The sequence below is a fragment of the Linepithema humile genome, chromosome 2, assembly GCF_040581485.1.
Source record: "Linepithema humile isolate Giens D197 chromosome 2, Lhum_UNIL_v1.0, whole genome shotgun sequence".
NCBI classification, from domain to species: domain Eukaryota; kingdom Metazoa; phylum Arthropoda; class Insecta; order Hymenoptera; family Formicidae; genus Linepithema; species Linepithema humile.
This window is the reverse complement of record NC_090129.1, coordinates 23,215,111-23,236,983: the sequence shown is the minus strand read 5'-3', so window position 1 is coordinate 23,236,983 and position 21,873 is coordinate 23,215,111. Positions and strand designations below refer to the sequence as shown.

At 38.8% G+C, this 21,873-nt stretch overlaps 4 protein-coding genes and 1 long non-coding RNA gene across 13 annotated transcripts in view; 3 read left to right on the top strand and 2 right to left on the bottom strand.

The window, feature by feature from the left end:
- LOC105668890 (protein kinase C-binding protein NELL1-like) overlaps nucleotides 1–3,506 on the bottom strand; it is a 69,641-nt gene extending 66,135 nt beyond the window's left edge. For all 5 annotated transcript variants that reach the window (XM_012361542.2, XM_012361543.2, XM_012361544.2 and 2 more), the window contains exon 1: nucleotides 1,385–3,506. In XM_012361542.2, coding sequence (XP_012216965.2) covers nucleotides 1,385–1,745 — 361 coding nt within the window. In that variant the 5' untranslated portion in view covers nucleotides 1,746–3,506. The remainder of the gene's footprint in view (nucleotides 1–1,384) is intronic.
- A 2,518-nt stretch (nucleotides 3,507–6,024) lies between these two features.
- On the top strand, nucleotides 6,025–9,380 carry LOC105668902 (uncharacterized). The gene is made up of 2 exons (XR_010888721.1): nucleotides 6,025–7,606; nucleotides 8,708–9,380. It is a non-coding gene; the product is annotated as an uncharacterized lncRNA (long non-coding RNA).
- On the bottom strand, nucleotides 8,828–12,349 carry LOC105668852 (uncharacterized). The gene is made up of 6 exons (XM_012361471.2): nucleotides 11,865–12,349; nucleotides 11,611–11,776; nucleotides 11,316–11,533; nucleotides 11,076–11,243; nucleotides 10,821–10,999; nucleotides 8,828–10,735 (listed from the first exon to the last, which is right to left on the bottom strand). The coding sequence occupies exons 1-6, from the start codon at nucleotides 11,972–11,974 to the stop codon at nucleotides 10,596–10,598; spliced, it is 981 nt and encodes a 326-aa protein (XP_012216894.1). The 5' UTR covers nucleotides 11,975–12,349; the 3' UTR covers nucleotides 8,828–10,595.
- Nucleotides 12,350–12,659: 310 nt separating this feature from the next.
- LOC105668853 (WD repeat-containing protein 18) lies at nucleotides 12,660–15,479 on the top strand. Of its 4 annotated transcripts, none has more exons than XM_067350329.1 (4): nucleotides 12,660–12,757; nucleotides 13,085–13,151; nucleotides 13,288–13,363; nucleotides 13,446–15,479. In XM_067350329.1, the coding sequence occupies exon 4, from the start codon at nucleotides 13,455–13,457 to the stop codon at nucleotides 14,724–14,726; it is 1,272 nt and encodes a 423-aa protein (XP_067206430.1). In that variant the 5' UTR covers nucleotides 12,660–12,757; nucleotides 13,085–13,151; nucleotides 13,288–13,363; nucleotides 13,446–13,454; the 3' UTR covers nucleotides 14,727–15,479. The 4 variants fall into 4 exon arrangements, with proteins under 4 accessions (XP_067206430.1, XP_067206432.1, XP_067206434.1 ...); XM_067350331.1 differs by having other exon boundaries at nucleotides 13,270–13,363; XM_067350333.1 differs by lacking the exon at nucleotides 12,660–12,757 and adding an exon at nucleotides 12,770–12,786.
- A 2,118-nt stretch (nucleotides 15,480–17,597) lies between these two features.
- LOC105668857 (CAPA peptides-like) lies at nucleotides 17,598–21,374 on the top strand. 2 transcript variants are annotated; one of them, XM_012361476.2, is made up of 5 exons: nucleotides 17,598–17,762; nucleotides 18,542–18,583; nucleotides 19,682–19,933; nucleotides 20,496–20,639; nucleotides 21,099–21,374. In XM_012361476.2, exons 1-5 carry the CDS (start codon nucleotides 17,702–17,704, stop codon nucleotides 21,179–21,181), a joined length of 582 nt encoding a protein of 193 aa, XP_012216899.2. In that variant the 5' UTR covers nucleotides 17,598–17,701; the 3' UTR covers nucleotides 21,182–21,374. The 2 variants fall into 2 exon arrangements, with proteins under 2 accessions (XP_012216899.2, XP_067206447.1); XM_067350346.1 differs by lacking the exon at nucleotides 18,542–18,583 and having other exon boundaries at nucleotides 17,602–17,762.
- The last annotated feature ends 499 nt before the right edge of the window (nucleotides 21,375–21,873 follow it).

Genomic DNA, 21,873 nt, shown 5'->3' with positions numbered 1-21,873 from the left:
AGACGTACAGCGCGGCGTGCCGCGGATATTTGTCTTGTTTCTTCGATAAAAGGCCGCCCTGTTTATCCTTCGCATTTCGGGCGAGCCGACCGAGGTTCTCTTGGGCTCTTTTGTTGAATCCAGCGCGAAGTGTAGCTGATATATGGCCTCTCGGGGTGATCGTATCGTCGTAGATTTTCATGGAAATCAAGCCGCGCATGTACCCCCCCGTATTCCCGGATTATTTTTCGATCGTTCGGGGCGAATCGATCGTAGATTAATCCACCGCCGTTCGATCGCGCGAGATATACAAACAAAGTCCTGATTCAATTCAATTTGGTTTCGCAAGCCGAACGTTGGTAGAAATCGGCTTTAAAGATTACTCCCACATTGTTGGGGTACCTCTGAAAAATCGAGCGGGCGACACACCCAACCGGCTAATGCGTGAATAATGGTCCTATCGGGAATAATAAAAGTACAGGTTCGTTAATGTCGGAGACTCTTTGTACTGATAAAGAACAAAAGTACTTAAGTTTATTATTTTCTTACAAATCTTCTTTCTAAAATGCACAGCTGAGTGCTATTGCAAAACGAGACGCCGATAATCTTTCAATTTTTTAACATACAAATGAATCCTGGTGCGCGCAGAAATGGAAAACAAAATAGAAAACAATGAAGAAGGAAAAAGCGAATGTACACAATTGTCTTTGAATTAGTCAAATATTCGACTGAAACCAGGGGTAAACGTCTTCTTCGAACTGCAAGAAGAGATGTTGAAAATCTCTCATTGTCCATTTTTTAACATAGAAATGTATCTTGGTGCGCGGAAAATAAGAAAGAAGTAATAAAATGCAAATTTATTCAATTGAACGTACTTAAATTAAATCATACATTCGACCGAAACCAGAGATAACTTTTTCTTTGAATTGTCAATAGGGAAAAGAAAATCTATTCAGTGGCGCAATAATATAGAAACAAAAATTGAGAGAAATGTTCGTCCAGAATTTGTTAGGAATTAAATATAACATTGAGTGAATTGTTTCATTATGACATCATGAAGAAAAATAAGATTCGTCAATTTGTGAATTTGTAAAATTACAATGATGTTCTACTGTAATCATTTTGTAACGATTTGGGAAAATTAATACTTTGGTTCTCCATCGGTTTTCACTTTTTCTCGAAATCTACATTAATAACAAATTTTCTCTCGCGGAAGACGTGTATCTAATAAGGCTGTAAAATTGCCAAGTCTTATCCTTCTCGCGCGAGTAGTATAAAACTTTCTCCTGTCAAATCAAAGCATCTTAAGCTATTCCACTCTCTCTCTCTCTCTCTCTCTTAATGTTAATCTTGGTCTTGCACAGAGGCTAGTGTAGTATCGTGAGTCGACAGTATCGTTTCATACCTGGTGAGACGGCAAGCGCGAAAAAGGCAGCGGCGGCGGCGACGAAGAGTATCCTGAGCGCATTTCCCGAGCCGCGCCGTCTCCTGCCCGGCCTCTTCTGGGCGGCGCGACAGCAGCAGGAGTCGTCGTTGCAGCACACCCTCGTCGCGGAGTCGTCGGACGGTCGTCGGGGTTGCACGTCGAGGACGACGTAGGCCTCTTCCACTTCCCCGTAGGGCTCCTCCTCGCCGTCGGCGTCCTCGGGCAGGTCGGCGGCCGCCGATGCGCGACGTCGACGCGGCGATCTCGCCCGGCGCGGTTCGCCGGCACTGCGGTTGCCGCCGCCGCCGGCACGGTCGATCGCCGGCTCGTCTCGATACATGGCCTGCGGGTGCAGCGACGACGACGGCGGCCAGCAACGTGCCACCGGGGTCGGCTGCGCTCGTCAACGTATCCTGTCCGCGGTGCCCGCGGCTACACCCGCGCCAGTACTACCTGCGGCGGCCCAGTCTCTCACCCTGCCTGCGACACCGTGCGACCTGGCGACACGATCGCTGCTGCGAGGCATTACCGCGACCTGGACCGCCCGAGCCGAGCCACCACTAGTCACTGCGGGCGCACGCAGCACCAACCAACCGAACGAACGATCAACCACTGACTCCCTTCGGCTTTCCTCAGCGCCGCTGCTCTCCGGTCTCTCCGGTCTCCCGATCGTGTTCGCGGCTAATCACCGTCACTGCGCCGAGGAATGATTTCCGCGTAAGTGCGAACGACTTGGATGCGGCAAGATAGTCCGTTTCCGCCGCTCCGTTTTTCTTTTCTTCCCTCCGGATTTGTGCTATCAGGACGACGACCCTGACGCGCGTTGCTCCTTTCACGTGACACACGCTCCGGAGTCTCGCGTAAGCACCGTGACGCGTGACGCGCCACCGAGGGTGAAGGCCTCGAGGAATCCGCGTATTATATCCGCCGCGACGGAGGGAAGAAGCCCTCTAAACGAAAGCGCGCGCTGTGTATTAACGATGACACGCGTCGAGCGCGGAAGGAAAGAAGGGTTCGACCGTGCCTCTGTCCCTTTCCGCACCCTTTCGCTTCCGAGCGTCTTTGTCCCCTCGCTTTCTCTCTACCCGGAACTTGACGATGGCCCCTGCTTGCACGACGGGGAACGACCACCAAGCGCCATCGACACGTTCTTCCTCCACCCTTTCTGTCCGAAAAACGAACGACTGACTGACTGCAGCTCGTGCGTCGTCCGGCGCGCCTGGACACTACCACCGTCCGGTAGGAAGTGTCGGCTACCACGAGGTGGACACCTCTGCAAGGCTTTGCTAGCGGCAGCAGCGGCGGCGGTGGCGGCGGCGGCGGCGGCGGCGGCGGCGGCGACAGCGGCGGCGGCGGCGGTGGTGGCGGCGGCGGCGGCGGCGGCGGCGGCGGCAACAGCGACGTTAGGCAGCACCGGCGGTAGTGGTAGCACCGTAGAGGCGGTAGTAGCGGCGGTGGCAGCTGCAGCTGGTGGTGCACCAGCGCATCGAGCAATACCGCACTCCGCTCTACGTACGCGATAGTAGTATCAGCGCAAGTTGGCGGACAGACACTCAGTACTTTAACGGATTAATCGTTTTTTTTTTTGTTTTTTTTCAAAGGACTTCACTCCTTTTCTCGCATTCTACAATTCAGTTAGTGTCTCGCTGGAGTTGCGTTTGCAACCCTTTCACGACGGTTGCACGATAGATAATTCAACCCCTTCAGCTAGAGTCTCCATGCAAGAAGGTCTCCACTCTCTCTCTCTCTCTCTCTCTCTTTCTCCCTTCACGGCGTGCTCCGTTTCTGCTGTCGCAGAAGAGCAGACCGATCCGTCACCGTGAACTCTCGCTCACGCACTGCCGCGGCTCTCTCGCTCCACTGACTTAGGGGGTAACGCGCCTTCGCGCCGGCTGCCAGCGGGCCAGCAGCACGAGCAGCAGTGGCAAAGCTCTCTAGCACACGGCCAGCTACTAAGCAGCACCACGCACGACAGGCAGCCTCACGACTGCCCTCGACTGCCGTAAGTGTGTGTCTGCCCGTCCGCCCGTGTCGGCGCGGCCTCGCGCGCAGGCGGCGTCGGCGTCGGCGTGCGTTGAGCGGAACGGCGACGACGCCGTTAGTCGGCGGAGCTGCGAGCGAGCGGCCGGCTAAGGTAGAATGGTTCTCCTCGCTCTCTCGCTCTCCAAGCGACGGCGGCGACGGTGGAGGTGGTAGCAGCGCCGCCGCGACGCTCGCGACGACGACGTCGCGATGGTCCCGCGGAGGAGCGCCCCGTCGATGCCATCGGCCTGGGCGCGAAATCGATGGCCGCAACGCGGCGTCTGAAACACGGCACCCTGCGACCTGTGCCGCACGCCTTACCCCCGGTGCGGATATACCGGGTGTCCTATTTTGCGCCTCCCGGCGCTCTTCGACTTTGCAATTTTGCGAAAGCTCGGCTGAGAAATCTCAAAGTTCATGCGCTTCTTCCTTCCTCGCCGTTTCCTTCTTTGAAGTTTAACAATGATTTACAATATTTTTCTGGTTATATATGTCCAGAAGAAATTTTATACATTGCATCCTCAACAAATTTAGGAATGCAGAAATGCATAGAACAGTTTGAGAAGAATGTGTCTAATTTACATGTAATTCACAATCGTAATTTGCGATATAAGACACAATTTTTTTACATACAATATTTGTCTGTTTATCTTAAATATGTTAAACTTTTATATATCGATCTCTTTTAGAAAATATAAATCTTCAGTTCAGAATTAAAAGCGCAACATTCCATGCATAAGAACCGTGAGGATCAATCGCTGTAAAAGTATTATATATATTGCAAATATAAATCTACGTTTATGCGCTACGTGCAAATTTGGCCATGTTATAAAGTGTTATAGAAATATTACAGTAGTCGAACTCGGACGAGACACACACATACACAAATACGTTAAAGTACTGGAAAAACGTGCGGAAGAGGCGAGGTCCTGCGGAAGAAATTCCCTTTGATTTATCGGTTGCTTTTAGTTTCTTGAAATATGCATTGCCTCGTTCTACATGCCGAGCATATTGCTCAAAAGAAATGTACAATCTTCGATATTATACAAATTGCTTGCCAAATTGAAAAGCTGCTTAAAAATTGATGTATTACTTTTTCTAAAATTATTCATTATTTAATCTAGATTTTTGGATCAACTAGTTTGTACATGTTTGCTCACGGATACATTTAACGATAGCAGTGTGCAGTTTTTTTTCTTTTTTTCTAAATAAATAATGCGCGCATATGCGGGTAATAAGGAGTAATATATGCCGCGCCAATATCGAGTTCAGAGTTTGCGGGAAAGTTCTTCTTTTCATTTTTATCACATCGCGTGAATATGCATATAGGTGCACCGATAGGATTTTCTGAAACTATAGCAACCCCGTGTAAGCGCGCGAGGCAACAGAGCGCCGAGTGGAAAATGCAATACAGCTGCATTTCAACGGTGACGCGAGTCCACGTGCCGCTACGATGAATGTAGAACGTCTCTGTTTATGTCATTTTTGCAGGTAATTCGATATCTAAAAATCTGCAATATATTTTCAACAAACCACGCGATACGCTGAAATTAATAAAAGAACAATTTTACATCATGCTATTTTTACTTAAAGATCCGCTGCACGATATTTTTATGTGCATATTACTTCGTGACACGAATAATTCGATGATAAAATTATTATCTGCATCTGATAATCACATCTTATTCGACATATCAATGTGCTTTGCGGTCCGTCGAATCGACCTACAATTACCGACAATTTTCTTTTATTGTTTCGCACATTTTTGGCAAGGCTCTTGTTACGCGTACAAAAATCGATGCTTGCTAAGTGCTTTCCAAACTGACAAGGCTGTTCTTTTTAACTGAAAATTGAAAGACTTTGTGAAACATTGCCAGCAAGCATATATGCAATATTTTTCTTAAACATTAGACTTCTCATATGAAAAACAATTCACTCAATTATAAACTAAATAATAGCTTCTTTAAATGTTCATGTACAAATTAAAAAACAAGTTCACTAATATTACATACTGTTTATATTTTCATCGAAACGCCACACGATGTAATGCTAAAATTTTCCAATTTCAATTTTAGATTAATTAAAATACTTTGAGTTAAAAATGATGAGATGTCGAAATTTGTCTAACGTTCAAGATTGAAGGAAAACATGTGAGTATATCGCACACAATAAATATTGACGATTGCGGTCGAAATCGTGGCCGAATGGATTTTCCGGCTAATTTCTGGTTTCCAGAATTCACATGGGACCGTGCTGGCCCTGTCCCCTGAGTCAATAGACTCTCTCTCTCGCTCTCTGCGGCAGATGTGCGTATCGATTTCAGGATGTATCGTCGTATTCGCGCGTTTGTCCCCGTACAAATGCGATGTGGCACATCTTGCTCTTTGAGACAACGGCTCATCGCACGTACGTACTGTCTTCACGCTGTTTAGTTCCCGCTCCACATTGCGGCGGCGTCGGCGTCATCATCGGCCAGCAGGCACACGCAGTGCGAAGCAGGGGGTTTCGCAGAGACAGCACCTGGAGGGGCCACTGGGTGGCCGGCATCACCCTCGCCAGGTGGCTGCAACTTGTTGTTGCGGGACCCCGCGACCTATACGCGGGCCTTCCTTCTCCCTCTTTTATGCCCCTTCGTTTCCCTCTTGCGCACGGCTCCGCTATTCATGATTGATGATGATCATGCACTTCGCGCATGAGGAACTCAGATAAGAATTCCCGTTTTCGTGAAGAAGCGGAGGCGCTTTCCGTTTTCCAACCGGCGAATTCGGACGTTTCGCAGGGGGGCTGTGGAATGAGCGGCAAATGTTTTGAGTTGGATTGCAGCGAATTATACGAGTTATCGATGTTTTTATTTTATCGTTTTCCGTCCCTTTCTTTCGATTTTAATTTTAATATTCCATGTCCTTCTGAATTCGTCGCAAAAGTGAATAAAAATAGATTGTCATGCTTGAGGACGCAGAGTTCGAAGAAGGACAGCTGCCTTCACGCATCATTTACGGAACCCGCTGCCGCTATTCTGAGATGACACGTCCTTCGGACACGATGAAGACCGTTGTTCGCGCTGAAAGGAATGCGTGAATCCTCATGTCGCCCGATCTTCCAAAAATAAGGGATGTTCTCTGTGGAATACCTTTGGAGTGGCACGCGCGTCATTTTTTTCCTCATCTCTTTTACGGCCATTGACTTCTCGATTGGTGATGCAAGAAACGTTGTAGTGCACGACCTTGTCTTCTCTGCCATTTTTTACGCTCAAGATGTCCGCATGTATTTGTGATAAGCCGACACAAGCTTTTAATTTGCGATATAAACTACTTGGGCTGATAATTATTGTTCGCAAAGTCATCCGACAGCACATACGCTTTAATCGGGAAAAAGTCATGTTCTGTCGCGGCTTATATGTACCCGCATTGTCAGAAGTGATAATAAAATTGCATAAATTTTCAGCTTTTACGGTAAACGTATACACGTCGTGCGTGTTACAATAAACATTAATTTTGTAAAAATAACGATTTTTCTGTTTAGAAATCAACAATTCGTACGTCTCGACGATTCCGATATATCAATTAACAAGTTCCCCTTCAAAGTGCACTGTCGGAAAAATCAATTTATTTATTTTTCAAGAATCAATCAAAGTGATTCGCTCGGATGCCGACGGGCGCAACATCTCTGATGAAACAAAAATCTGAAAGAAAGGTACGAGAACGCATGTTACGGAACACACGTGAACGATTTAATTTCCGTTGCAGTAGCGAGATGTGTGTGCCTTCCGACATCGGTGCCGAACTGGTCCGCGTTTCGACAACCTGGAAAACAGATCGGGACCACAGGACAAGGGACGGCCGCGGGGTGGAAGGGGGGAGGAGACTATGCGTCTGGGGTTACTGATACAGAAGTGGGACACCCGCGACCGAAGGAGTTTAGCCCCCCCGCGCATCGTGACAACGGCAAAACTCGAAACGACGTCGTCGTCGGACTTGGCTTCCGGCCATTTCCCGACTATCGATCCACGAAGCGTTACGACGAAGCTGCCCCACGTGCAATTATAGTCGTATCGTGTGTTATAACACGCCGACTTGCTTCGCATACCAGGAACCGGGAGGCACATTATCCTCGTCGCGCAAGGACGATCCGTGAAATTTCTATGTCGCCCGCTCATCCTCGATTTTGGTTATACAAGCGGTAAAGCTGTTCGATTAGTCTTCTCACACTCGTAGATATTGCTTTCGTTTCAAATATTCATTCAAATCGATCGTATTGTTATTAAGCCATTAATATTTTCTAAAAAAAAATAACGCTGCAAATTTCATTGTAACCGAAATAAGAGATATTCCGCATTTGTTCGGCCAAATATTCTCTCTTCACGATCTCAACATATTCGTAATAACGGTGAAAAGACGTTTGACGTAAATTTATTGTAAATTATTGTAAATCTTCAGAATGTTGATATTAGTGTATTATACGTTATATTAATATATCGTTGGCTGCGTGGAAAAGAAACGCCGGGCTATTTTTAGCGCGAGATAAATCGGTGTGAACGACTCCAGGTGTATACACCGAAGAAACCCCTCGCGATTGCTCGCAAAACCCGTGGTCGACGAACAGTCAAACACGTACACGGCCGGAATCGACCTTAATGCGAGCGCAATTGTGGATTAATAATACCGCTGCAATAATGAAATTGCACGTGAGATACGTGCAAATTTGCATCTCTGTCCATCGACCCAGAAATCGACCCGGAATTCACCCAGCGCAGACAACGCCGATGTACCTCGCTCTTGCCATCGGTTTGCCAAACGAATGCCGTGCCGGTGGCATCACGAGACCACCACGAAAAATAAACCAGATTTCTCGTAATGCGTTTTCGGTCAGGTGTAAGGAACAGTCCGTGAGAGTCCGCCCTACATGAGTGCGACACGAACGTACGCTTGCACGTATGCGTGGAATCGATAACTAGGAATTAGTCTGCCCGGCTGTCTCCCAGAACTAAATGCGAACATGCGGCGAGAGAAAAATTGAGTCGATCGCCCCTCGGAACTGATACATTTACGCGAGTTCCATTTATTATACGCCTTGCAAATATCGAGGGAAATAATCGACTACTATTTACCGCTTCTTTTCTGAATAATAAAAAAAATAATTGCTATTCATAAAGCCCTTCGTGCAAAAATTCAGAGTAATGATTTCGTTTAGCGAGAGCTGAACTTCATGAACAGTGTTATTATTATTAATAGAGAGTCACGAGATGGAGGATTTCATTGTTTGTTTGTTTGTATGTTCAAGGAAATAATTCAGGATTCAACATGGCAAAATACTGATGAATTATATCTCTTGACATGGCACTTGGCAAATCTTTTAATTCTTAAAAAAATGGATGTTTTTTCTACGACAGAATATCGTAAATATTTTTAAGCTTTTTATTTGAATTCTTTCTTTCATAAATCTTATTGTGATTTCGTCAATATTTGATTAAATAAATCGAGTTAATCCCAAGGAGTCGCTTTTCAACCCTTAAATTATTTTGCATTAAGACACGTGTACAAAACTAATACGTATTTTTTTATTTTCAGTCGTTAAACAATCGTGGCTGATTAAAATCGCAGAGAAACAGTGTCATATAATGGCTCATCGGTCATCGCATACCGCACATATATCTCCTTTTCTCTTTCTCACTCGGCCTAACACCATATGCGACTAGAGGTGTTACGTCCATGATGGACACACGCGTAAGGAACACCAGCCATCGGGTGAAGGGCGGCAAAGTAAACGTGGCAGAACAAACGAAAATGTGCCCGCACAAGAGGCCAGCAGCCCCAGGGAAAGAGAGAAAGGGAGACGGAGAGAGCATCACTATAGCCGGTACCGAGGATCAATACGTCACGAATACGGTCACTACTATTCGTGCATACGAGACTGCACCCATACCGACCATCATATTCCGAGAACATTTTTGCAGGTTGTTACCATAATTATATAAATCATTCAGTGTTAGCTCTTACTTTTGCGTCAACGTACGTGATAGGATATTGATATCGCCATGGGATGACTATTCACCTTAGAAAACTTATATGCATAAAAATATATACATATTTATGTAAAAAGCAGACGCCTTTAAAAAATGCTTTAAAGATTGATAGTCTCTTTTTCAAATTTATCTACTTCTGCTTATTATTACACTTGGCCCTAGATTTCTTGTGACATTTGTGCATTATTGTGTATATCATCGATGAACCTTTTGTTCATTAATAATTAAAATATATAAAGTTGAAAAGAATTTTTTTTATATTGCAACAATATAGCGAGGTAGAGTTATTTAAAAAATGCACAATTTATTTTTGATCGTTATTTATCTAAGAAATAAACTTTTCTTTTATCTTAATTGTGATTTAGTCATGTACTTTTAAATAAGTTATATGTTATTCATTATAATAACACTTTTATAGTCGTCTCTTTTTCAAGCCATTCTCCAGTCGCATATTTTTATTAAATTATTTCGTATCTTTGATTGCATCACTTAAAGCTAATAGTTTTTTTAAGAAATGTATATCAAATCTGATAAGAAAATATTTTCAAAATATCGACTCTCTAAGAACTATGGAAATACAATGCTATAAAATATTATAACTGACAAATTATCCTGAGTTATCGCTGTTATACAAAATAGGAAGGAGTAATCAAATCAAGATTACATACGTAAATACTACTTTTAAATAAAATAATTTAAAGATATAGAGAGAAGTAATGTAATCTTAAGCAGTTATAAAATTCTTTTTATCAACTATTTAAATCTACTAATCAATGCCCATTTCTAGTCTTTGCTATAATCGATTTCTCGATTCATTGGGTTCTCAATTTAAAAATAAAATTGATAACTGACATTTTTATGTTTGAAAATAGATACAAAAGTATTTTCCTAAGTATATCTTAAAAAGATATTTTTCTTGACAATTTTATTGTTTGCCTTCTTCCTTAACATACGTATGATACATTCTTCACGGAAAATATTTTCATTCTAAAAGTAGAATCCTTTCCTTTCATTCTTGTTTTGCATTTTACTTTCACTCAAAATGTCAGTTGCCATATTTTATACAGCAAACTTTCCACCGTCGTCGTACTTTCAGTAAGTTTTATCATAAGAAACTTACTGCAAAAGCTTGCTTGATATGGGATTTTAGTTGAAGAAATCTTCAACCTCCGCTAATTCTCTCGCTCGTGCCTGTTGATGAGCCCAACGAGTTTCTGCAAGTTTATCAGTTAATCCCCATTTGTCATGGTAGACGCGTTGACCGCAACTTGGACATTTCTTACCCCCTTAAACAAAAAGGATAAATAAAGTTCTTCTTCTAAATCTTTCTATGTAGTGTAATTTAATATTTAAATAAAAATCTTTGTTTACCATGGAACGGGGGAGTCTTCATGTATGTCACGAAACATTTTAAATGGAAAAGATGACCACAGTAAAGCCTTTCGGCGTGGAAATCCGCATTTTCGTCGTTTACAACCTCTTCTGGATTTGCTGGCAGACATATCATTTTGCAATATTGGCAAGGTTCTTGTGGAAAAGCTTTTATGGATCTGCAAAAATCAAAACATCATAAAATTAAAAACAATATAGCAGCTAAGTGTATACTTGTGTAAGGATAAAAATTACTTTATTAGAAAGGAAGCAACTGTGTTTAATGACAGTGATGGTGTAAATGGCTTTTGTTGTGCTTGCTTTCTTAATGGTGGCTCGACACATTGTCTTGCTAATTCTTTTCCTTGTCCAACTAGATAGCGTTTAAACAATGATGGAAAGTTTGTATCAACATCACTTAAACTGCAATAAACAATGTAAATTAATAAAATTAGATTCTAATTTCTTACGTTAATTTTACAGAAAAAAACATACTTCATACAACTGATAGGATAATTATCTGGCACTTCAAGCTTGGTCTTGAAATAATACAAGCCCTGGTGCAACGTTAAATTAATAGAAGAGTTCTTCTGTTTCAATTTTAATTCATCCTTGTCTCCCAGAAGTTTCTTCAATGTTGTTATTTCTTCATAGCAGCAGATCAGAGGATTCTCTTCAATAAAATTTCTAATAAGTTTCAAAATTGGCAAAATCTGCAAAGGTAAGGATTTGTTGTCTTAGAATACAAATCTTAAATATAATAATCAGTTAGAAATTTAAATGTAGATACCTGTGCTTTGTTTAAAAAACCCTTGCACTCTTTTTCACAGACCTCTGTTAATCCATCAAGTAACTTTGTAGACAAAGTTTTACTCTTCAACTCGATAAATAATGGCGAAGCAGGATAATCTTCTCTAAACTGGATACACACAACAAGATGTTTGAACGATGTTTTTCTGCAAGATGAACAAACCAAATAAAAACAATGATGGAAAGCAATTTTGAAGTAAAGTGCAATGAAAATACAACACAAAATTTCCTTACGTTATTTCGACGCGGACCATGCTCCGTACGCAAGAAATGAGGCGACTTCCTTCAACGACATTGTGACAGAGCTGAGATACTTCGTGCAATTCATCGTCGATAAATCCCATGAGCAAGGACACTTTAAGGAAAGATGATTTGGTGCTTGATGATTCTGATGCTAAGTGAAAATAATTTGTGTGAAATCACAGTGCAACATAACTTTCAAACTGTAAACCGTGACCCCACTAGTTGTCGAATGTTATTTGTAAATAATAACACGACCAAATTTCACGTCAAAGCGCTGTTATTGTTACGTCACTTTATTCACATCTATTCATCAGAATCTTGTTAGGGTCGACGGAAAGACGGGCTAGGTCCGGAACTTTTAGAGACCTCGTACGGAGTAAATACGAAACTCCGAATTCAGATGTTCAAACTACCAAGGCTGCATTCCAATATTCACTGTCAACACTGAAATCTATAGTTCGCGTTACATACACCAGAGAGAAGACTGAGAGTGGACATGCCCGCATTTTACGTGTTTCTGTGGGCTAGCGCCTCTATGTACACAAAACGTGCACATTGAACTACGTAGCCAATGTCCACGAATTCCGTAGGTAATGTCCACGATCTTTTAGGTCTCTTCCGTGCTACGTCCACGACTTTTTGGTTCCGATATGTGCTATATCTACAAGTGTCGGTAATGCATACTTGTAAAATTTACGAATTCGTGGACATTGGCTACGTAGTTCAATGTGCACGTTTTGTGCACATAGAGGCGCTAGCCCACAGAGAAACACGTAAAATGCGGGCATGTCCACTCTCAGTCTTCTCTCTGCTACAGCATTTCAGTACTGGTAGGGAATACGAAACGCAGTTCAAACAAAAGAGGAAATTCTTCGTATTTGCGTGTTTGTATACGCATTTCAATTGAATATATGTATTTTATTATTATCCATTATTATCCATTTTATTATCCATTATTATTATTCAAAGAAATAATCTAGAATGTTAAAATGTATATTTCAATATTTTGCACAATTTTTTTGTTTAAAATATAAAATTTCAATACATTGTAGTAAAAAAAAATGTAAATTCTAAATTGCTAGGCCTATCTATTTTTATAGATTCCAGTATTATCGATATCAGCAGTTTTATCTCATATTTACGCTCTTTGTTAGTAGTGTTTATCAGTCTTGTGCAATAATAATTATATTTTCTTTTTTTTTCCCCCACAGAAAAAATCATGAAGCATAAAAACTGTAATTACCAAACGCTTGCGATTGATGGCGTGACAGTATGCAGGTAAACATTCTACTGTACACATATTCGAAGAATACACCTAACCTAACCTAACCTATTTATGTTTCCCACGTGTTTACTAGTGTGAACAAAAATGTAAGATTTGTATTGCTTCTAATAGAAATCAATATTTGTTAAGGAAGGAAAAGCGAAATTGAAAACTGCACATTGATAAGAAAATTATAACCTCGGAACTGACGTAGCACTCTATAGTGGTATGATATTTAATATATAATCTATTGTATATGTAACATTGTATAACCTGTCATACAATGAACCGATTTTTTATGTTTCAAGATTTTAAAAATGTCGCGAATAACCGATGCAAAAGAAGTAATTCTAACGAGTGACTCCACCGGGGAAAGCTGGGTTGCTGCAGTGTGGGATCCTCGAAATGGTTCTGTGCTGTCCACTTTCAGAAATACGTCAGCGCTCGGTCCCCGCACTCTTCAACTTGTCGGCGACAGCTATGTGTTAGGCGCCAATGTCACAAAACATCGTCTGCACGTTTGGCCGTTGAATAACCCATCACCCTTGGCCAACGTTCGACTGACCACACCAGGCAAAGTCAACGCTCTTACTTGCACACCAAATGGTTCTTATATAATCACTGCAGTGGGTGAGAAACTGTTCGTCTGGCAGATTTGCAACGGTAAATTGCTTAACACTCTGAATAGGCACTATCAAACCGTTACTTGTTTGAGCACCACGAAGGACGGTTCGTTATTCGCAAGCGCCGGTGAGGACGGACTGCTGTTCGTATGGTCACTTTACAGCGTGCTAAATAACAAGTCTTGTTCTCCCCTGCATTCTTTCTCGAACCACAGTCTGCCTATCAGAGATCTGTGCTTTGGTCATGGCGATGCTCGCGCGAGATTATACACAGTCTCGCTGGATCGCACAGCAAACATCTACGAGCTCGGCAGCGGAGCTCTTCTGGTCACGCTGGTTTGCGACGTACCGCTTACAGCAGTCGCTGTGAATGTCTGTGAGAGCCAGCTCTTCGTGGGCTGCACGACTGGTGATATATTTTATCACAATCTGCACGAACCACCGCGCGGAATCGAGCAGCATATAAAAGTAAGCGATGAGGAGCAGAAGAATGTGCTCAGAGCTCACAAGTCAAATGTGACCGCTTTATCGGTATCCGTGGATTGTCGCACCCTGGTGTCCGGATCTACCGATGCAGCGGTTCATGTCTGGGACATTGTCAGCCGACAGGTGCTCAGGACGATGGAACACAAAGGACCAGTTACCGCGGCATTCTTCGCAAGAGGATATGAAAATTTGTATACCTCTATTTTCAAATCTGGCTTAGAGATAGGTAATCTAGAAAATGTAACGAACAACGTTGAAGAGAACGTCAAAGAGAACGTCATCGGGATTATTTCCAGAGGACGAAACTCAGCGGAGATCCTGGATTTCGAATCCTATATAGAAGATAGCACCAATTCTCAAGAATCAGAGAAAATTTGGAAAAAGTTGAATAATATGAAAGAAGAGATTACGAGGTTGAAAAAAGTCAATACTACTATGTATGAATACAGTGTTAGGCATATCTTGAATAAATATAAATAAATAAAAAGTTAACTAACAAGCAACATTTCATAAAATGTAAATTTATATTTCATTAGTCATTTCTCTCTCTCATTAGGAATGTAAAATCGCGATTAGATCTTTAACGTTCTTCATTAATTTTTTAAAAATCGACATAAATCAATCGTTTTTTTTTAAGATATGAGTATAATAACGGAAAATATAATAGATATAGTAGATATAAAAATGTAATTTTTGTAAAAAAAATTATGAATTTCTTATACAAGATTATAAGAATAAAATTATAAAAACATTCTTTTTATCCAAAGATATTTTTCATTTCTAAGTTTTACTCATTTTCTATGAAATAAATAAGTGGAAAAATATATATTTTTCTGTTTTAATATTTTTTTTGTATATTTAAATGTTAATCACATATATTTATAAATTCAATAACGACGGACAAGGTTTTGTACTTTATTCAGGATTGAAATTTATTACTTTCAATGTACATACGTCATCGAAAAAATATATAACCGCAGAGGGTATATATTTATGCGTCTTTTGGATTTGACAACTGCTTTTTATTTTTGTTTTTATTATTATTAGTTTTATTTTTGTAATTAATCAATGATCTCGCAAATCAATTATTGGAGCTAAATGATTCTGGAATGGTTATCGGAAACGGTACAGTCTCAATTTTCAGAAGAAACTTCAAGAGCCATCACTGCTTGTCGGTGCGAAATAAATTTTATAAATATATATTTCAATAAAAAAATATATTTTATAAATGAATTTAATTTGTTTTAATTAGCCGTACATTCATTCATGTGAAACTATTGATAACTCATCATGTAAAATATAATATTATAAATAAAACCCTTTCTATATATATATTGAAGCAATTAACGTTCAAATGAAAATAATATTTCGCTATCCAATCCGAAAAAAAGTTTCTTCCTCGCAATGCTAAAAATTAAAAATCTACAGGCGCGATAGAGCAAGCTTGCTTTCTTGTCGTCTTTTCGACGCTTAATTATATGATTTTTATTGATATAAAAAATTACCGTAGCTGGCGATATCTTATCCTATATGCACCGACAGAAATGTTTGAAAAGCTAAATGTCAAACATTTTCTCTGCTCGAAATAAATTTGCGTGTAAACATGTGCTTCGTATTTGCGTCTATACTTTGTATCCATAGCTGCAATACACGTATACAATTAATTAAATAGCAAACTGGCGGTAAATGTTAAATACGGTCTTCATCGAGGCTCCTTTATATTTAAATTAGCCAGTGTACGCATACAAATGAAATGTTCACAAGCCGTACACTGTCCGTGGCAGTATCCGATAAATTAATCACGACGCAAAAGATTGTGTGTACACTGTCTCGTCGGAAGAGTCAATAAGTCACCGGTTCACTTAATTTTTACTTACCCGGTTCACCATCCACAATTTCAGCCGTGTCCATCGTTCTTTTATTTATTTCCTCGAATAGGATTTATTTATTATAGAGAAAGACCTGTCGGGAACCAACAGCAGCGCGTGAGACCGCACATACGAATCTGTGATTGTGTTTCTTGCTGTCTGGGTGAATTTTTCAGTATCTATTTGTAACAGATTTATATTAGAAAGTTAAAGATTCCCAATCTCTCTCTTTAAAATTGAGAAAGATAAATTTGCCATATATTTGTTACAATTCCTTCCATTCGTAATTCTGGAAGTTCGACGCGTGGAAGATGCTCATCGTGTCGGACAACTGGATGTTACAGGAACGGCGCAAAAAAGTGTCTGGGGCACGTTCACGTTAGGGAGATTAAGACTCGCACTTAGCATCCGGGAAAATGTGCCGGGAAAATGTCACGCACAATTATGACGCAGTAATGCGTCATAATCTGTCGCGCGATAATCACATCACGCGTATATAAATCTATATATTAACCAGCATCATCGTAATGCGGCTTCCTTTTATACCTACGTAGGCACCGAATTACTGTAATACCCCGGTAATTGATGTCGCGTGCAAAAATGATTCCAGGGATCTGTATCCTTTTCGTGATAAATAGGACTTGCCACGCGCATTAAATAAACAAGTTATATCGGGTAAGGGTCGTATTATATGACAATCAATTACATTATGAAGATTAATGTGTACATGTTTTCATACTATGTCTCCTACTAAATGCAGATTGCCACGTATATGGATGAGGTGTATACACGGAGGGGAAATTTTTGAAAGATTAAAACCTGTCGAGAGTATCGAGAAAAGGGGAGAAAGAAACTTTATTAACTTTGTTGTGTGTAAAGATGCCTGTTCTTTCGCAGGAAAATGTCTCTATGATGGAATTTTAATGATATATTGACTGTAAAACCAATTGAGATGATTGTCACGTAATAAGATAAATACTGTAATATACGCATCTGTGCGTTAATTTTTCTACAAAATTTGTGAAAAGTTATTAATAACTATTCTAAAAAAGAAGATTATCTCCATTTTAAAATTGACAGAATATCTAATTATTAATAAGTGGAATTAGAATAAGATACAAATATTTATATTATAAAAGAATATAAAGTTTTATTTCTCTAATAATTAATATATAGTTTTTTAATAATTAATAATTTATTTTTTATTTTTTATATTATTTAATTTTTTATTTTTATTTTTTAATAATTAATTTATAGTGTATTTATTATTTTTTTATCTTGAAGATTTTTAAATTATTTAAATCGACATTAACGACAATATTAACTTTGAACAAAACTAAAGGTATGTTATACAAATTGCGGAAAATACATTGGTCTCGCAAGGAGGAGGGGCGAGAAATGAGCTGGAGACCCTGCGACAAGAAGGTTGAACTGCGGGGAGGCTATGATCGGGTGGAGTGGCGCAACCCCGTGTGGAGGCGCAAGGTATAAAATCGGACGTCGAGTAACAGGAGGCATTCAGTGTCGGTGTGATTCTAAGCTTCACAGCATCGCTATTTAGAATTTCGATTACTGGCATTGTACGAAATGCAGGACAACCGATTTTTCATCCTCGTGATCCTTCTGGTATCTTCTATCTCATTCAATCGTAAGTCCACATCGCAAACTTACAATTAATTTAAAATATTTCCGTTTTAATTAAGCCAGTTGGTCTTAATTCGCAAATTTTAATCAAGACTCATGAGTGCCTGCACCTCTCACACCGTTTTTCCAAACTTGATTTAAAAATAATATGCATTTTGGTACCGCATTTGATGTAAAAATGTTGGTTAATTATTTCTGTAAGATATGCATAAATAAAAATGAAACTTTTGAAAACTTTTCAAATTAAAATCGGTTTATAAATTGACTATTAACTTTTATTCTTTTTTTAATTTAATCTAAATATTAAACCTGGATTTATATTAACTTATATAAATGTTAAATCTGGATTATTATTAGAATATTTTTATTTGAGCTTTGATTTCAAATATACGTAGAATTTTTAAAACGTTGATTCACTATCAAATTATCATAAAGACATTACTAGAAATTATAAATGAAATCAGTGATAGTAGGAAGCATGCAATCTAATATTAAAGATTGCCTTTTTTATCGCCTCGCAAACAATGTGTTAGTTAATTCATTTTCACTGCGAGCAAATTGCAACTTTGCAACTGAACTGCTGGATGCGGCAATGCCCGACGCGAAGTAAATATGAAGTAGGATGGGGAATTAATGTGCAAAAATAGTCACAGCGACACGGTGAAAAAAATTATATTAGATTCCCACAGGAAATCGTTAGGTGCTGTGTAAATTAAATCATTAGGGATTATGACGTCCGACCTCTGATGGAGAAACGTCGACGATGTTCCATTTATTTTTCAGTTGCCAGATGCTCTGCTGGCCAGAACTACGAATCCGCCAGAGGCAAGGAACTCGCATGGGTGTCGCATATTTGCATAACTTTTGTGTGACACTGCTTATATCACATGTCTTTCTATCGTACGCCTAAATTTAATTTTTTTAATATTTCAGATGAAATATACAAACATTCCTGCAACCGAAAACAATTTACCGATTTCAAATGTTATTCAAATTTCTTGTAAAAGCTGTTGTTTAATTTCTTATAATGCTTCTATATTGCCCATACGTGAGATTTCTTCAAATTAACATAAAAGAATTGTTGTATTTTTAGAAAAAAAATTGGAAAATATAATTAAATGATTACAATCTTTTTTATTCAAATAAACTTTAACAAAATTTAAATATTTACTTGTTTTATATATATATTTAAATTATTCACGCTTTTAGTATTTCTCAAATTTTTAATATATTTCACATTCAATTCTACATTTTTTGATGAAACAATAAATTATTATTATTATAATATTTTAATGTTTCACAAAGCATGTATATGTATAGCTGCACACTATATTTTACTTTATAAATATTTATTGTATAAAAGCCATTTGCATTATTTATTTTCATTTTTCAGGTTTTTTATAATTTATTATGAATTTGCCTAATGTTCCCTGCTTTTAAAAAAACCGATAACTTTCATCTTTTCATATTTTTGTTGTAAAATTGCCTTTTATAAAATATAAAAATAAAATATTTTATAAAAGGTAAACATAGAACAATTTCTTAGCATTAGTGCTGAGAAATTTATATTTATCTGCATTATTTATATCTTATATCTACACTAAAGATTAAACACTTTATATTATTTATATTAAACATTTGCTATGTGACAAACAATTAGTCTAAAACTTTATACTCTGTTATTTCTCTTCTATTACTTCATCCTACTTTTCTCTATTGTGATGACGCATGAAGTCGGGGAATTATATTTCCGAGTAGATTCTGAACTTATCCAATCAGAACTTGTAATAAATGTATGCATCAGACAAGCATATCAGTGACTATATATGGAATTCGAAAAGGAATGCGATAATTTAATTTTTAAGAGAAATCAGAAATATTTTCAAATATGGGGTATTCTAATTGGCCATTACGTTGTTCCAGACGGTCAAAAGATAAAAGCTAATGATAGGCGATCCGCTGGAATGGTGGCATATCCCAGACTCGGCAGAAATTCGGAATTAGCAAGTTTCTCTAGATCAAGACGTGCTTTTGGAGTGATAACTGTACCTCGCGCAGGACGATCTGATCCGTCGAGCTTGGACAATGGATATCGATTTCACGATTTGTCATCTGATGCCGATTTCGAATACTACTATGTGGATCCTGACAATTTTTTAGACCGCGATTACGAAGGTGCAAACAACTTCATAAAACAAATAGTCTTTCAATATTTTAAAGTACACTAAAAATTTATTTGACAAGTTATTTTTTGCAGTTTTAATTTAAAAAGTTACACATAAAGAAAAATTTCACAAATAATGACAACTAACAGTAAATTTTTTAAATTTTTTAAAAAGAAAGCTACATGATGCGATATTCGCGAGTAGTTATAAAATATTTTAATACATATATACGTTGTTACGTGGATATTATTTTATTGCAAACGTTTAATACACCACATCAAATACATCGCCGGATCAATATCTGACGTTGTTACTAATTAAAGTTTTACGGAATTGAATAAAATCCACGGAAAAATACGAATGCAAATGTATAAATTTATATGAAACAATGCAGCATTTCATGGCGTGCGTTTGCAGTTTTTAATGAGTCAATTTAAACGATGTTCTGTTATCCCCTCAGAATCACGTTTGTCACATTTAAACAAATGAGTGCATGCAATAAAATGTATATGGATATCATACATTTTTGTCAAGTAAATGGGTATTCATTTGTTAACTGCTGCTTTGTGCAGAGTATGCGAACAAACCATTTAAATATGCTGACAAAATGCAAAAAGATGGCTCCTGGTTGATGCCCTATCATGTACACGGATACAAGGATCTTCCTGTCGCACAAAAAATCGACGATCTTCGATCATACTACTCTGGTTTACGAGGTATGGATAAAAAGAATCTTTTTCCATTACGAATACTATGTTAAATTAACTGTGTAATTTATTAAGGAAAATTTTTAAAATTAATAAAAGTGACCAACTCTTTATTATATAAATTTTATTAAAAATCGAATGTTGAGAATATTTTAATTTTATATCAATAATGTAATATTGCACCGTATAAAAACAAAAAAAAAAGATGAATATATTCTCTATAATGAATATCGACGTCTTCGAATGTTACCGAAGGATCGATCATATTATTTTCGCTAAATTAAATATTCTCTCAGAATACTCGTCGCGGATGTTCAATAGATATCGACTGTCATACACAACGTCATATTCATTTTTCCTATAAAGAAACGAGTCGTGCGAGCGTCATGACTACATTAATCCTTAAATGCGAATAATTTAAGATGCTCCACGTGCGATCCATCTGCAGTGTGATTGATCTTCTTCCAGGTTCTCGAAATACTCAAGGTCAAGGAGGGTACACTCCAAGATTAGGCCGTGAAAATGAGCACGATGCCACGAATTTCCTGTAACTCGTCCATTTCGGTCTTCGCAAAATTCGACGGATGTTGACTCGACAGGAGAGAATAAACTTACTGTCAAAATTGTCACCAGGAACATAATGTGTGATACTTTTGATCGTTTCCTCATTTGCATTTGGCGATCCACCTTATCCTTGCACTTTGTACGCTAGTTATGCAACACAATACATAGTCTGCACTTGAATACTGCTGTTTATAATTTTTACACGCAATCCCCGCCCCGTTTCATCACGAATATCGGCTTTTTGATGAAAATAATCCCGATTCTAGAGTGGCTCTACCTGGATTTTTATTCAGAATAAAACCGACTCAATTCGTTGTTCATTTTCGTACAGAATGGAAATATAAATTTTGTTTATGCTGAGTTAACTGAATTTTTTTAAATATATGTATACAATTTAATTGATGCGTTGGTATCTAATTTTTATGATTTTGTGAGTACTCGTTCCAATCTATAGATACAAATAGATTGTATAAAAAAACTATTAATTAAAATTTGGTATTATTTATTGGTTGGTTACTTTTTTAGCATATAAATTGGGTACAGAAAAACAATACCACGATGATTTCAATGTTTCAATGCCTCCGTGTTATGTCTTTTTTTTTTTTAATCTCTAAAACGCGATTGATACGCCAATAAATGTTAAAATCGAATTTTGCAAATATAATACGGTGCCACGCAT

Bases quoted from the DNA above. Each gene is read 5' to 3' on its own strand.
- LOC105668852 (XM_012361471.2), bottom strand. From the start codon at position 11,974: ATGGGATTTATCGACGATGAATTGCACGAAGTATCTCAGCTCTGTCAC. The intron at 11,777-11,864 runs GTAAGGAAATTT...TTCATCTTGCAG, and splicing joins ATGGTCCGCGTCGAAATAAC to AAAAACATCGTTCAAACATC. The intron at 10,736-10,820 runs GTAAACAAAGAT...TTTTTGTTTAAG, and splicing joins GAAGACTCCCCCGTTCCATG to GGGGTAAGAAATGTCCAAGT.
- LOC105668853 (XM_067350329.1), top strand. From the start codon at position 13,455: ATGTCGCGAATAACCGATGCAAAAGAAGTAATTCTAACGAGTGACTCC.
- LOC105668857 (XM_012361476.2), top strand. From the start codon at position 17,702: ATGCAGGACAACCGATTTTTCATCCTCGTGATCCTTCTGGTATCTTCT. The intron at 18,584-19,681 runs GCAAGGAACTCG...ACGTTGTTCCAG, and splicing joins GAACTACGAATCCGCCAGAG to ACGGTCAAAAGATAAAAGCT. The intron at 20,640-21,098 runs GTATGGATAAAA...ATCTTCTTCCAG, and splicing joins ATACTACTCTGGTTTACGAG to GTTCTCGAAATACTCAAGGT.